Source organism: Rhipicephalus microplus, chromosome 8 (genome assembly GCF_043290135.1).
Source record: "Rhipicephalus microplus isolate Deutch F79 chromosome 8, USDA_Rmic, whole genome shotgun sequence".
Taxonomy (NCBI): Eukaryota; Metazoa; Arthropoda; class Arachnida; order Ixodida; family Ixodidae; genus Rhipicephalus; species Rhipicephalus microplus.
The window spans coordinates 27,867,291-27,882,067 of NC_134707.1; the positions used below are offsets into that span (position 1 = coordinate 27,867,291).

At 45.9% G+C, this 14,777-nt stretch overlaps 1 protein-coding gene across 2 annotated transcripts in view; it reads right to left on the reverse strand.

The window, feature by feature from the left end:
• Unr (cold shock domain-containing Unr) overlaps positions 1 to 14,777 on the reverse strand; it is a 35,957-nt gene that overhangs the window by 9,938 nt on the left and 11,242 nt on the right. Inside the window, exons 8-12 of one of the 2 annotated variants that reach the window (XM_037416477.2) lie at positions 13,035 to 13,178; positions 6,889 to 7,041; positions 5,519 to 5,652; positions 3,382 to 3,617; positions 1,914 to 2,077 (exon numbers count right to left, since the gene is read on the reverse strand). In XM_037416477.2, the coding sequence (XP_037272374.2) occupies positions 1,914 to 2,077; positions 3,382 to 3,617; positions 5,519 to 5,652; positions 6,889 to 7,041; positions 13,035 to 13,178 (831 nt within the window). The remainder of the gene's footprint in view (positions 1 to 1,913; positions 2,078 to 3,381; positions 3,618 to 5,518; positions 5,653 to 6,888; positions 7,042 to 13,034; positions 13,179 to 14,777) is intronic. The other variant, XM_075871381.1, reaches the window with a different exon arrangement.

The following is a 14,777-nucleotide window of genomic DNA, read 5'->3' on the forward strand; positions in this document are numbered from 1 at the left end:
GTGGCTTTTGTGGCCCCTATTCTGCCAAGTGCCGTAGAACATAACAGCCCCATCAGTTTCGCCTGCTACTTCTTTCGTCAACTCTCTGGATCGGCGCAAGTTTTCACTCACAGCTGCCATGGCAGCGGTGTGCACCTTCTTTGCTATCGAAAAAAATCCTCGGTGGTGCATTGGCTTTGGGAGTCCAATAATGGAGCAAAATCTTGACAATTGCTCATACCCAATGCCGACAGCGCGTGCAGCCACCACAGCCTTCACATTTACAGCGAAACTATCTCGGGAGCTCCTTCTGTCGTACCATTGGCTCACTCGGCTGCTGCCGTCCGCCGTAACACGCAGTGACGTATAGGAGCACGAAAGAACAGTCGCTGAGCATTCGCTGTTTTCGCAATGAAGTTCGAGGAGCAACGAAAGTCCCTTGCGCTTTTCTGCCGGCTCCCGAACGGCAAGTTTTTGAATACCGCAAGCAGGGCATGCCGCACCTGCCACAAGTGTCGTCAGCAAGAGGGTGTCGCACAAAACTGTCGTTGCACAAACCTCATCGCGCTGTCTTTCGTCTTTTTTGAAGAAGCCGAGCTTCTTTTCCGAAGCACTGACGAAAGAAAGCGCAGCGTCAATTCCTTCATCGCAGCCACTGTCGCTCGCGCACTCGTCGATGCCGCCGTCAGGCCTAGCACACGTAGGCGCGTTCTCGTTCGTCGCCGTCGTTCGGGGTGCTTTACGCCGCCTTCCCTTGAACTTGTGCCTCGTTCGAAACTTCTGCGGTCTCACGTTGCACTTTTTCGGGCTTGTCATCGCGGAAATATGCGTAGACGCGCAGGAAAGCAGACGGACCAAATGCCGATGGCCGCCACCAACACAGCTGACAATGACTCGGTAGCCAATGGCGATGCGGCTTAGGGTGCCGCGCGTTTCAAACCGCTCAAATCACGTGATAAAAAGGCCTCGTTTTTTATTTTTTCTTGCCCACGTACGAAACTGGCGGTCGTCGGAGCTGTAAGAAGAAGGCCGGATGCAACTTTCCCAACCGATCGCGATGGCGGGCGGCACTGCGACGGGGAGCAGCGCGCAGTCAAAGATGGCCAATATCCGTGCAAATTCACGAAATTTTGAGCCCCCACGATGCCTTCATACACATTTTTTCGCATTTTGCGGTTCGAATTTAGTTCCCGAGATAATGAGTAATTACATTATTTCTCGAGATAGTGATTTAAACTTTGATTTAACTAATGATTAATGATTAACTGATTAATGATTTAACTAATGATTAATAACTAATGATTATACTAATGATTTAAAGATAGATTTTAACTATCCAGGTATATTTTATGTAAATTAATTAATTCCCAAAGATAATGAGTAATTACATTATTTCTCGCATAAACAATGAAAATTTAGGTACAGTTGAACTCAGCTACAACGTACGCCGTTTAAACGAAAAATGCACGGTTCCCTGTCAGCAGTCTATAGGAGTCAATGCATAAGTATCGTCGCCACAGCGAACACTGTTTTTTCTGCTGACCCTCTTTAAAAAATTTCACAATGCAATTCCAGGCTCAGATATTTATTGCTATATCGTAAACACAGTCATTTTGATGCATTCTCAGAACTGAAGCTCGAGGCGACATTCACGGCAACAGTGACGCGACGCGTTGCACTCGAGGCAAGTAATTTGAAGAGCGCTAACCCATTATAACACGATTATATTTCAGAATAAGCCCTTCCTTGACACAAAAGTAACACTACGAGGTTTCTAGACCGCCGTTTCAAGAATCGCCGTCAACATAATAGTTTCCTTTAGTGTCCATTTAAAACCCTAATTAGTATTTCCAGATGGCGTTTGCCAGAAGTGGTAAGCGAAGACTTCCACCATACAGCGAGAAAGAAGACAACAAGAATGCCCCCACGCTGACCTGCACTCGAGCTCGCACAGCCACAACGTTGACGGCTCGTTCCACACCCGATCCGGTGACGGCAACCTGGAACTGCACCACATCGTTCTTCTGGAGCAGCTCGTGCTTATCCGCCAAGCTAGTGATGCCAAACGGGTAGCTGGCGGTGGGCTCTGCACTCTCCCCTGCACGCAAGTAACAAAAACGTCGAGCTCTTTGCGCTCCTGAAATGACAGGGCAGCGATTTGGCACCGAAATCAGCCTAGATGTTCCTTTTCAAGAAAAAAAACTAAAGTGAACGAAGCACGCCAGTTACGAAAAAGACGGGCAGTCACGTACCTATACTCAAGGGGGCAGGCAGAATGTTCTTGGACTTTTTTTTTTGTTTATTTCTTCAGGGATCTTGATCAAACTGCACAAAATTATGCAGTTCTTTCTGCTGATTTCAAATATCTAATCAGTTTTCCTGTTAACTCATCGAGTTTTTTAGATAACTGACGTTCACCCTCTATTGTTTAAGGCCGCCATAAAAAAAGCTTAATTAAAAGTGATATTTAAGATATGCCAACATATACTAATTACTAAAGACTGAAAGTATGCAAGAGGTTTTTTTTGCTGTTTTTAGGCCTTTCTTGGCTATTTTACAGCAAAATTAACTATCCATTTTCAAAGCAGTTAGAAATGTCTCACAATTTTTTATGAGTAATTAAATAAAATGGCTTGTACTCTCATTTCTGCTCCCATACTTGCATTCTACACACATGCAGGTTTCCATTGAAAAAAGAATTATTGTTGTACCTGCCCTTGCTGCAGAGATATTGAGGCCTCAAAATTCAACAGTCGTAAATTTACTTTTTTAAGAAAAATGAAAAAAAAAAACTGAAAACACACAGCTTCTTCAAAGAGCAACAATCATGGTACGCATGCTTTTCAAACCTGATAAAGGTGTTCATAAATATCTAGCAGAGCTTCTAGCACAGTTGCCGGCAAATTATAAAGAAGCCTCTAAGTCAGTTCCCAATTTTTTCGCAGGTTCTGCATGTTAACAGCACCGAGAATCTGGACAGTTAGAATGACATTACAAAAAAATTACCATTTATTGGTGTGTGAAAATTTGCACAGATATATAAAATTACTTGCAAAAACCAAATTTGTGAATTTTAAAAAATGATTTTTTTGTGTGACTTTTTGGTCCCAAAGACCAGTCTGCCCCCTTAAGCCCATTCAAGTGTCTGGTCGATACACGGCTGTGATCATTCATTGTTGCATTGAATAAAGCTTAACGCCCGACAACAGGGTGCGTCAGCGATCTGTTTCGAAGAGCCTCAAACAGTGCGAAGCCCTGCAAGTTGAATGAACGCAACTGTGTGCACATCAAAGAACGCTTGGAAACAGCTGAGCAGATATGTGTGAGTGCCCTGTTATTTCATGTTCAGCGTGTTTGCTTTTACCAATCTCGCTTCTCTTCTCTTGCTCACGGCTGACTCACCTGAAGTGCTGAGGCGGATGAGTCCTGCATACTGCTCCTGATCCGGGTTAAAGCAACGCACGGGGCGCTCGACGGTGCCGTTGAGAATTTCAGGCTTCACGACCTCCTGGGGATCGGCGAGGGTGCCGGCTGGGAGCTTGCGCACGCACTCGGCGCTGCGCTTGGTGCCCTTGAGCACCATTCCATACTCCACTTCTTGGCCAGGCTCCAGGGTTTGTGGGTTGCCCTCAAACACGCTGCAGACACAACAAAGGGTTGGGTGGGATGAGCAAGAAATATGCATCCCCCGAAAAAAGGTGCCTATAATTTTAATTCAATAACCAATCTACTGTCGGAGCCCTCCATAAGAGACACTGGCGTAGCAGACAAATCGGTATAAAAGACACCTGTGTGAATACATTAATATGGGGGTTGATAAGGCAATGCGTAAATGGTGCCATGCTTATAAAGACAGCTCATATGCAAGACAAGAACTGCTCCCCAGTTTATGTTTCTTATAAAAGGGTTCACCAGTATTATATCAACCTAGTGCATATTGTCATAAATACCCGCATATTATACGAACCCGAATACAATACGAGGCCAAATTCTAGAGGCGCGAAATGAAAAAAAAAAAAATTGTGCCTGCGCATAAAACAATGTAGGAAAGGGCACCAAAAACACATTCATTGAGCACACATCCGCAATGTCAATCGCTGTCGTCTTCAACTGCGCTTTCCTCAGCCATTTCCTTGTCAGACAAATCGACGTAGCAACGCATAACCGCATCCTTGAACGGCTTATTTACACACACAAACGTCGAGAGGCTGCAGTTGAGAGGTCATCCCACACAGGACCACGACCAGTTCTGTGCCGCAGTCGCGCAAGAGCCTCTTCAATGAGTCGGCCAAATGGAAGCGAAACGCGTCCAGCACCAGAATGGAAGGAAAAGAGGGCAGGGCACCAGGCAGTCTGCACTACACGGACTTTACCCAGTCTAGGACAAGGTCTTCATTCATACAGCCTTTATCGTGACATCTCACGATGACATTCTTTGGTAGCTCCTCCCCCTTTGGGCGTTGTCTTGCACTTGAAGACGACATAAGGTGGGAGTTTGTGGCCGTCCGCCGTGCACAATAACATCACTGTGACACGCGTTTTTTCATTGCCGGAGGTAGGGACACTAACCTGCTTCGAGCCCTTCTCATGAACTGTAAGGGGCGATGGCATGTCCAGGTAAACTAGCGTTTGATCGGCGTTGCCGATTTGTCCCAGCTGGAAGTTCTGCGAGTGACACAACGTAATCACATGCATTGAAATGAGATAAGAAGCTCTTCAAAGGCTTCAGGGAGCTTCTGAGAAATGGAGGTTCGCCGGCGTAGGGAAAATCCGGCTTGGCACATGTAACGGTAGATCCAGTGCTTGCTGGCTTTGAAGTCCGAGCTCAACATCCCCTTTTCTCACGCCAGCTCCCTCGCTTTCATCTGCATCAGCTCAATGTTGACTGGCAAGTGCGCTGCCCACTGCTGTCGAACAAACTTTGCCAGTGAGAGTTCAATTTCTGGGAAGGCCCCTTTCTTTGGACCGCGAAAACTTTTCCGCTGCGCGCGAAAAGCACTTTTTTCTGTCGTCGCCATCCACGGACACTTCCCTCGGTGACTCCGAACTGTCTTCCGGCCGCACTGTTGCCGATTTCCTCGGCAGCTGCGATGACCTTTCTTTTGAATGAGCTGAGAACTGGTTTCGATGCCCTGGCATGTTGCACCTTTGCGAAGTGAGGCACAGAACACAGCGAGGTTCACACGTCCCCCGTCCGCTGTCCAAGCACCCAAATGCTCAACAACAAAGAAAGAAATGGCGCTAGCGCTCACTACTGACATGCGACGGCGTGAAGACAACAAAGCCAAGCCGTAGCCACTCGTAGACAAAGCGAAGCCTAGCCAAGCGGCAGTTACAAAACCGAAACTTCCAAGCACAATTTCGTTTTTCGAGCAAGTTTTTGTTCGGATCCGCACATAGCACGAAGCGGAAATTTGGAACGCTAATATTTGGAAAAGACCCTTGTATTATACGTGGGTATTTACAGTGGTTTAAAACGCATGTCTCTGTAGAAAGCGCCGGTTAGGTATCTCACAGTGCACAGTTGCACAGTGCATACCTGAAATGGAAGAATACGTCCTGGTTGTGCTCTTCATTTTCAATAAAGCCAAAGCTTTCTTTCAACGCCGCTATGTAGCCACGGTGCGTGTACCGGAATCCATTTCGTCCACCACGGCCTTTGCCAGACTCTCCCTGCATAGAGCGATCGACAGCGTAGCGGATTAGATGTATAGCAACACACTCCAAGAATTTGTAAGCTCAACCAAACGCTGTTTGCACGTAAAACGATGTCACAAGTATTGCGAATTGGGAAAAACATTCCCTAGAACGCTTCAGGCATACAGTGTGTATGTGAAGTCATGGTGCTCTTTTGACTGGTCACATCAAACCAAGAACAACAAGATAGAAATGTGAAATCTTTACCACACATAAGTGGTGAAGCTTAACAGTACACAGAACATTCGCACTGCACTTTGGTCACAGATTCGAATCGAGCATCTCGACTGGCATGGACATGAACGCTCCAGCACACTCCATAGTGCCGTTTCATCACCTGAGTGCAAACACCGCTGCACATCATACTATGCAAACTTTGAGAGTTTTCTTCCCGTTAGGTAAGATTTCGTAGTTCAGCCTCGTTCTGTTACTTTGCTGTAACATATGAAAAGTGCACTGCGACAGTATATACGCAATGTACTAAAGGTACCCCTGAACGACCCAGAGGTCAAAATTTAGTTGTGGTGTTGCAGTTGTGCGCAAACCTAAATGAACACGTAGCCGTGACAGTTTTATGAAATGACATCGTAATAGCGGAGTTCAATGTGTTCAATGATACAAACGAGGGCCTAGCTTATTCCGGTCTTCCCTTCCACATGCTTCGTTCGTCACCTCATCTCTCCCCTTGGCCAAGTGCTCCGGCTCACCGAGTGAGAAAGCGCTAGGAGTGCACATACACTGCGAAAAAACAGGTTCTTTCTAGTGGATAGCCTAAGCTGACAAGAACGTTGATGTCATGGTTAGCGAGGGGATACCGAAAAGTACAGAGAGGAGAAGAGACTTTCTCAGAATCAAACTGCTAGGCACACGCGTGGCCTCACCATGTAGCACTGCCTACTTTGGCATTGTTGATCATGACAGCGTTATCAACTCAATGTGCAATTTGAAGTATTCAAAAATCATCAGAAATGGTTTGAAACTCTTCTATGCAACATGTATCATGGCTTCAGTGCAAAATGTTTCCAGGTGCATGAAATGCATTTTCGTTTACACTTTCATAATAGCAAGTATTATGAACATTGCGCCCATAAATTTAGAAAAAAATATTTCCAAGTTTGGTGATACGAGTTGACGCATGAGCACTTCACAAAATGTTGTCTTTTTTTTTTGGTACCTAAGGCCCTGCACTTATACACAGTCGCTGGACCTCACCCTGTTTCTTAAGTTCTTGGACTCGTCGCCATTGAGGGCAGACCCATCGCCGTTGGAGAGCGAGCGTCTCGTGCGAGGGCCGTCTTGGTCATCGCACACGGACCACAGGCGGCGAATTCGGGTGGCCAAGAAACGACTGGGAGATGCGGGATCCTAGATTCAGTGAAAAGAAAATGAAGCAGTGATTACTGACAATAAAAAGCTGGCGTCACAATACAAACATGTAAGGCCTCCTAAATTTGGACATGCTCTTTTTGCACTTGTTCTGTATCATACTTTATTCAGTGTTGTAATGCATTTATTCTTTTCTTTTCATGAGTGGCTTGAATATTTGTGGTTAATTGTACTAAGGTCCTACTACGCTTTCACGCTTATGTTTCAGAATGTCCCACTGGTGGCACTAATCATGTCCTACGTTCGCCTTAATTTCTCGTATAACTAAAACCATTGCTGTACAGATTGTACCCCAGCAGTGACCTTTTACAGTGACCTAAAATGTTCTTTGCTTTTAGTGCCCTTTTAAAGCGGTGTTTACTTGTTTTCTAAGCAAAATTGATGAAAGCTAGTACACTTGTTTAGCTGCTTCACTTGACCATAAAAATAATTTTTTATGTATGTACATTACTAATAAACGACATTAAGGAGACAATTTCTTTCCTTGTGCCAACAATAGACAAATAACCACATCACAAAGATGTGCAAATGGCATACAGATGAATAGTTTATAGCACAAGACTCTACATTTAAGACTGGAATAAACAATAAGGTAATATTTTGTGCATTGTAGAACACTAGACTTTATTGCATTGAGCGTAGTCACGCAGTCTGTACACAACAGGCAAGGTTGCCCCAAACAAGCAGCGTCAGCAATGGGCAGGCTCCGTAAAACCACTCTCAGAGCTCTTCGCAATCGGCAAGCACAACAATATAACTATCACATTAGCCATCCATGCAGCTGATGCTGCAATTAGAGACAATCACACCCGCAACAAGCACCACCCGATCACAGGAGGCAGATGTGCAGAAGCATGCCTTGCAGCAAACAGTTAATGAGAATTCTTGACGAGGCTTCGTAAGGAAATGTCTCAGTGTCACCCCCTAAGCCTTATGTGTAAAACCAATACCAAGATGGCCAGCTCAAACAACAGCCTCGCCCAACCTGCTACCTCCCTAGAACCTACACCACCACCGCGTGCAACATGAAAAGAGATTAAGAGGCACATGATTCATATTTTCTTGCGCTCCATGCAAAATGCGCACTTCAATACAAACATGAGCTTGTACTGTAGCGTGGCATTCAAGGCTGTTTTTGTATTGTGGAATATATCGATTTTTCTGCAGCATGAAGTTTTTATATGCTGATATTACTCGTGTAATAAACACACCTTTTTTCCAGAAAAGTTGATGCCAATTTAGGGGGAGGGTTCGTTACGCACGAAAAAAAAAGTCACGGGAATTATAACAGCGAAAATTTTGGGTAACGACTTAGCCTGTTTAGACCCGTGAAATGCGCCACAAATTTTCTTTGTAGCCCGAAGCTCTTTCTGTTTCATCCCGTAATGAAAGTGCATGGATCGACACCGAAGTGTCGTCCAGCCATTCGGTTCCAATGCTCCAGCGCATGCTGTTAGAGCTAGTGTACCGGCCGAACGCGCCCTACGCAGAGGTGTCCCAACTAAGTTCACAACGACAAATCCAGCAATGAAAACAAAGCGTTGGATAGCGGCGCACAAACGTATTAGATGTTGCGGGTGCACAACACGCCATCGGCGCGGTGGGTGCGGTTGCGCTTTGCATAGGTCCGAGATGGCGAGCGCGCGGCGTGTTCCATGACGCAGCGTGACCTCCATTTTGGACGCCACGTGCTTTGCTTTTGTGCCGCTGTGTTTGCATGGCGCTATCAGCAAAGAGGTTTCTCCTGCATTCTATAGATGGTGTTTTGCCATACAAGGCATGCTTTCATATTTTCATTTATGTCGCCCGCGCTAGCAAATGTTTAGCATGATTGCATAACTATCCTTTGCTTTCATTTCATTGTTATTTTGTCATACAATGGCTTGATTTAAAGTTGTTTTGTTCATTAATGATACTGGCTATCATACCGAAATAAAATGAACAGATACATGTGAAAAAATATTTTTCCTTTTTTTTTTTTTCAAGGATCAAGGTTGGGGTGGGTTCATTATGTGAGTGGGTTCAATACGCGAGTAAATACGGTATTAGCAGAGTTGCAGAGTATGGCAACTTAACATGCCTTTCCAAATACAACAACATCAGTAAAGACTGGGTTTAGCTTGGTTTACAGAGACGCTCAAAATCTTCTGTGTGGCAGTTTCTCTGCTGCAATGTGTTGCTGGAGGCATATTAGGCCTAACAGGACACATTTCTTCCTACAACGTGGGAGAGTTAATAAGTCTGTTTATTAGCGGCAAGATGATTGATTGATTGATATGTGGGGTTCAACGTCCCAAAACCACTATATGAATATGAGACGCCGTAGTGGAGGGCTTCGGAAATTTAGAACACCTGGGGTTCTTTAACGTGCACCCAAATCTGAGCACACGGGCATTATTAGCGGCAAGAAAGTTCCAGTTAGGAAGAACTCCATGAATGACAAGCTGCCATAAAACTGATGCACTTCCGCGCTGCCTGTATTATCTGCTTGTGTTCTCTGCCCTGCCACGTGCCCCGTGTAATGTGGTTGCTGTCATGATTATTGCCATCTCATGCCAACAACTTTCATGGAGATTCCACGTGTTGGCCGAGGGCATGGACTTGTGAGCAGTCGCTAAATGGCTGCCCACTAGCACAAGTGCCGAAAAAAGGGCAATGGTGGCTATGACATCATTATTTAGCTGCACCGGCTCACAGCTTGGTCGCAGTCGTGACAACGCAAAAGATCGGGCCACCTTGAGGCCCCTTTGTATAATATCAATGTTATGAGCTGCAGTGTACTGTGCTGGATCACGTGCGCCAACTACAATATTCATATAAATTATCTTCAAAGCTGCAGTTACCGTCGAGATCTGTAGATGATATAGGCATGCTCACAAGAATCGATTACACAAGCTGCCTCAGCGAAAAAATTTTATGTCAGGAACCCTGCAACCTCTTTCTAAGTAGCCATACAATGGAATCAATAAAGGAGCTTATTGCCTGACTATTGACCACCGTAAAAACATTTTTAGAATCTGTCCACTACGAGCCAACGGAGTTAAATATTTGTCACACACTGCAACTGCTTTCTTCTTTCGTTCCGATTAAAGAGCTGGAAGATAAGCAGGGAGGGATCGCATGGGAGGAGGAGGTACGCGACACATGCTTCATGACCTTGAGCACTTTGATAGCGAGAGCAATTATATGGACACTATCGGCTGGATTTTGCTGTCGGCGTCAGTGTCACTCACCATACATGTATACGTACCTATATATAGGGGAAAAAAAAAAGAAATTGATCTAGAAAAATACTGCGGCGCGCAGAATCGAACGCCCGACCTCTGAATTGTGAGTGCGAGGCGGTAGCCACAGAGCCACGAAGAAACACCTCCTTTGACGTTCAAACGGCAAGCTATTTATATCTACCACTCACCGCTTGTTATGGCGATCTCGGGGGAACTACTATGTTTTCAGCATTACCAGCATTCATATGGTGAAATGAACGTGCGTCGCCAGATCGTCACAATGCAACGGCACGCGCTCTCATCTCCCGCGCGTACTTTAGCCCATGAGATGGGACGCTCACGTGTACGCCCGTTTATCGCTTATCTCGCGGTAGGGGCAATCGCACGCCTTGGGCTTTCACCGGAACGATTCTGTTGCAGTTACTCGGCACACAAACATCACTGCACTCGTTGCACAGTCTCCATTTGCGAAAAGGGCAAGCTTTTCAGACACAGCAAAGTAACAACCGAGACGCTTCAGACACAGGGACATAACAACCGAGATGCTTATTCACGTTCATCTGTACCTGTGAGAACGTTTCGTGCGTCATTTGTGCAGGAAAAACGCGGGGCACGTTTCAACCTGTTTAGCATTCCTTGCATGACCTTCCAATTCGTTGCGATCGTGTTAGTAGCTTTGCCTTTGCAGCAAAGCTGTGACCTTTCTTATATGCACGGCTTTCCAGAACGATCGTATGCGTACATGCAGACACGCCGCGGCTTTTCAGTGCGATCGCCTGCACACATGCAGACATGTCGCAGCTTTTCAGTGCATTTACGTGTGCACACAGAGACATGTCGCAGCCTCCCGCGGTGGCCCTAGTACCGTATTTACTCGATTCTACCGCGCCCTCGATTGTAACGCGCACCCGATTTGCACGACGGAAAAATAAAAAAGAAAAATAAGACATCGATTGCAACGCGCACCCATTTTTCTCGCTGGCCCGCACGATCACACCACTCGAAAAACTCTTTTCGGGAGCGTCTTCCATTTTAATATGAGGTACGGGCGAAGCTTGTGCCCATCTGACGTGTAACAGAGCGTTGCCGTCACTGTAGTTTTACCGTAGACCGATGTCAGCACGCGAACTTGCTTCGCCCCCTTCTTCTTGACGGTTGTGGTGCCAGGCATGTCGAAGTAAAGAGGCGTCTGATCGGCATTCCCAATTTGCCCAAGCAGGTAGCCGTTTTGTGCCGCAAGTTTAGGACAAACCTCTGAAAACTGTGAAGCTTTTCATCGTACTCCTCCACAAAACATTTCGCATAGGCCCGTTCCCCTTCGGAGGCAAAAGCCTTTCCTCTTCATAAAGTTAGTTAGCCAGCACCTGCTCGCTTTAAACTGGCTCCGCATCAGACCTTTTTCTAAGGCTAATTGCATAGCCCGCACTTGGAGCAGTTCTGTCGTCACGGGCCGCTGTGCCGCTCGGTGCTGAAGCACATACTCGCCGAGCAGCTCTTTAATTTGAGGAAACCGACCCTGCTGTGGTCCACTGAAGCCTTTGCGTGAAGCTCTGCTGTCGACAATTTTCTGCTTTTGTTTACGCCAGTCCCGCACGCACGTTTCGGGAACTCCGAACGATCGCGATGCGGCCCGATTTCCGTCCGCTTCTGCCCACGCGATGACTTTTCTTTTAAAAGTGGCATCGTGGCGCACTCGAGTTTTTGGAGTTGGCCCTTCCATGCCGTCGATGCTAATGCACTACAAGATGACGAACTTTTCAGCACACGTACGAAGTGCTGCACAAAGGAAACACATAGGCAGAAATGGCCGACGCGCCATGCCGACGCACGTAGGGGGCGGCCATTTTGGAATTGTCAATGGCAATATAATGACCGCATTCATTTTTTTTTTTCGTACTCGATTCTAACGCGCATGCGATTTATGAACTTGCTTAACCGGAAAAAAGGTGCGCGTTTGATTCGACTAATTACGGTAGTTCCCTAGCCCCCCATGCTCATATATGCTTATGGCATGTTAATCGGGCTTGCAATACGATATTTAGTATACAGCCTCACTCTTGAGAGAAGATAAAGTGATTTCTAGCTGACTTTGAGACTATTGTAAATTCTCAAAGCGTGCTGTGCTATAATTTTGGCTTGCGTGTTCAGGAGCCTCAACTACCAATGGGCAGCGTTTTCCGACTACACACAAAACGTGTTGCTGAGCTCCTTTAGGAAGGATTCAACATCCCAAAGTGACTCAGTCTCTGAGGACTTGGGGTCTGGTGTGAATACATGACGTAGGACTGCGTTTTCGTGCTGCCCTATGCCATCCTGTACTAGACTTCATAGTAAAACAGCTAGTAGTAACAACATACAAACCTTTCCGGGCATGTACAGTAGATCTTAGTAAACAAAAAAAAGCTCTCAAGTGCAACTGCTGCTTACACGAATAATATGATTGGTTTTGTACATGCATTCTGAACCACTGTTCATCTCGGAATAAAAAAATTCCTGCAGAATAAAAGATATTTTCCTGGTCCCTTCAGGTTCTGTCTAATGAGTCTACTGCACTTGTCCATCAAACAGCTCTCCCTAAATGAAGATTGAGACATGCAAAGAGCCATTTGTCGAAGCAACATTCCATGTCGCTGCAACAAGCGTTGCAGGCAGCGTCCCCGAGATCGCAAGCATGCACGTGCGTCAGTGTGGAAGCATGTGCAAGTCGAGTGCAGCAACAGCGGGCGCCGGTGGAGGGTCCCTTACTTGAGCCACCGTGAACTCCACCTCGTCGCTCGGATGCAGAGTCATGTCCGGGTCGAGCAGTTCACAGGTCTTGAAGTAGATCTGGCTGTCGCGGTCCTGGCAGCTTATAAAGCCAAAGCTTTCCTTCACGGTCGCCACAACACCCTACGACGGGCGCCGAGAGAGAGGAGCACAAGAGAAAAGAAGGAAAGTTCGCCACTTCCTAGGATTCCTTGCCATTGGACTTGTTTCTACGGTAGGGCGTAATAACTTCGCCACACAAGGCAATGAATATGAACGAGTTATCACCACTAGAGTTGACAGTTTCTTTATATGCGGACTTAGGCTCCTCTGCTTACCAGGCCACTTGTACAATTATCCAGTCTACCGTCTAAAAAAGGCAGAACTTCAGGGTAACATAGAAGCTCGAAGAAATGAAAAATTAACAAACATGTTGTATTGCTGGGGTAAACACTTTGACAACCTGTCAAAATTTCGATTACAGATAACCGCAGACTCGAAGTCAGTATCGAGGCCGCTATTTTGGTTGTTTTCGGACCGTTGAGCCCACTGTGCCGTAGCTGCCGTACCCTCGAAACCGAAAATGCCACAATCCATGACAACGTTCACAAATTTGTTGGTCTGCTGTTGCATTTTTTGCGCTTATTGACGTTTCTCCTTAAGATACGGTTATTTTAGTGCTCGTCACATACTCCAACCACAAATCTGTCGATGACTAAATACGTGAATATTGAAATCGATCCTACGTTCGGATCCCACAAGAAACTTTATTCGTGCACTGGCAAAATATGTAGCAAGCATACTGGAGAGGCTAACCTGGGGACCCACATTCATCCTAGTGCATATTTCCGCTGTACAATAAATACTTTATAAATATTTTTCGCCTTCCCATAAGACCGGTACTATTCCCTTCTCATAATTAAAAATATTTTCAAAAATAAGAAAACTTACTGCACTTCTGCTTCTTCTCACTGCTTGTAATGAACATCATTTTCATGAAAATTCGATCTCACTGCTTCTAATGGGTTTCTCAGGATGACTATTTGCCCTTTAGGTCGGCGGTATTTGGCAACAAGGGTCAGCACCTGTTGGCACCCCAGTACGTCGAGCCCCGAGATTGCCTTCAGTCTAGCCAAGAGATACGGTGTGAAAATGCCAGGCGTGGCAATGGCTAGACAAAAATTTCAAGCATGCCTTGGTTGGCAACTCCCCATATGTAGAACGAAACAGTGGCCGCTGCTATAACGAGAACACTCCATGCTGTGGCAACCCCTTCCGGGCTTGCCAAATGACCTTACCAACAAACACAAACAAGGCATAGGGCACACTTCTGGTGGCACTGAGATTAAAATGACAATGGCAAAATACGCCCCTACCAACATGATGAGAACACAACTTCCCAGGGGCACAATATGTGTCAGGGCTAACAGGATGACATAGTTAAAAACATTATTCATTGACATAAAGCTGTGAAATTCTCTTAGTATACATAAATTACAAAACAATTAAGGCATGTGAACGAGATGCCGTATTTACTTGACTGTAATGCAACCACTATTGCTATATTTACTTCCGCAATCATCGCACTAATAATTCTTGCAACCTCCTCACTGCCCAACGAAAATGACGTTTTTTTCCCTCTGCACGCACCACTGAAAATTGCAGCAGTCATCCGCTTCTCCTAGCCACCTCTTAATCGATGAGGTGGCTGACGACAAATTATAGCTCGGCCCTTTGTAATGG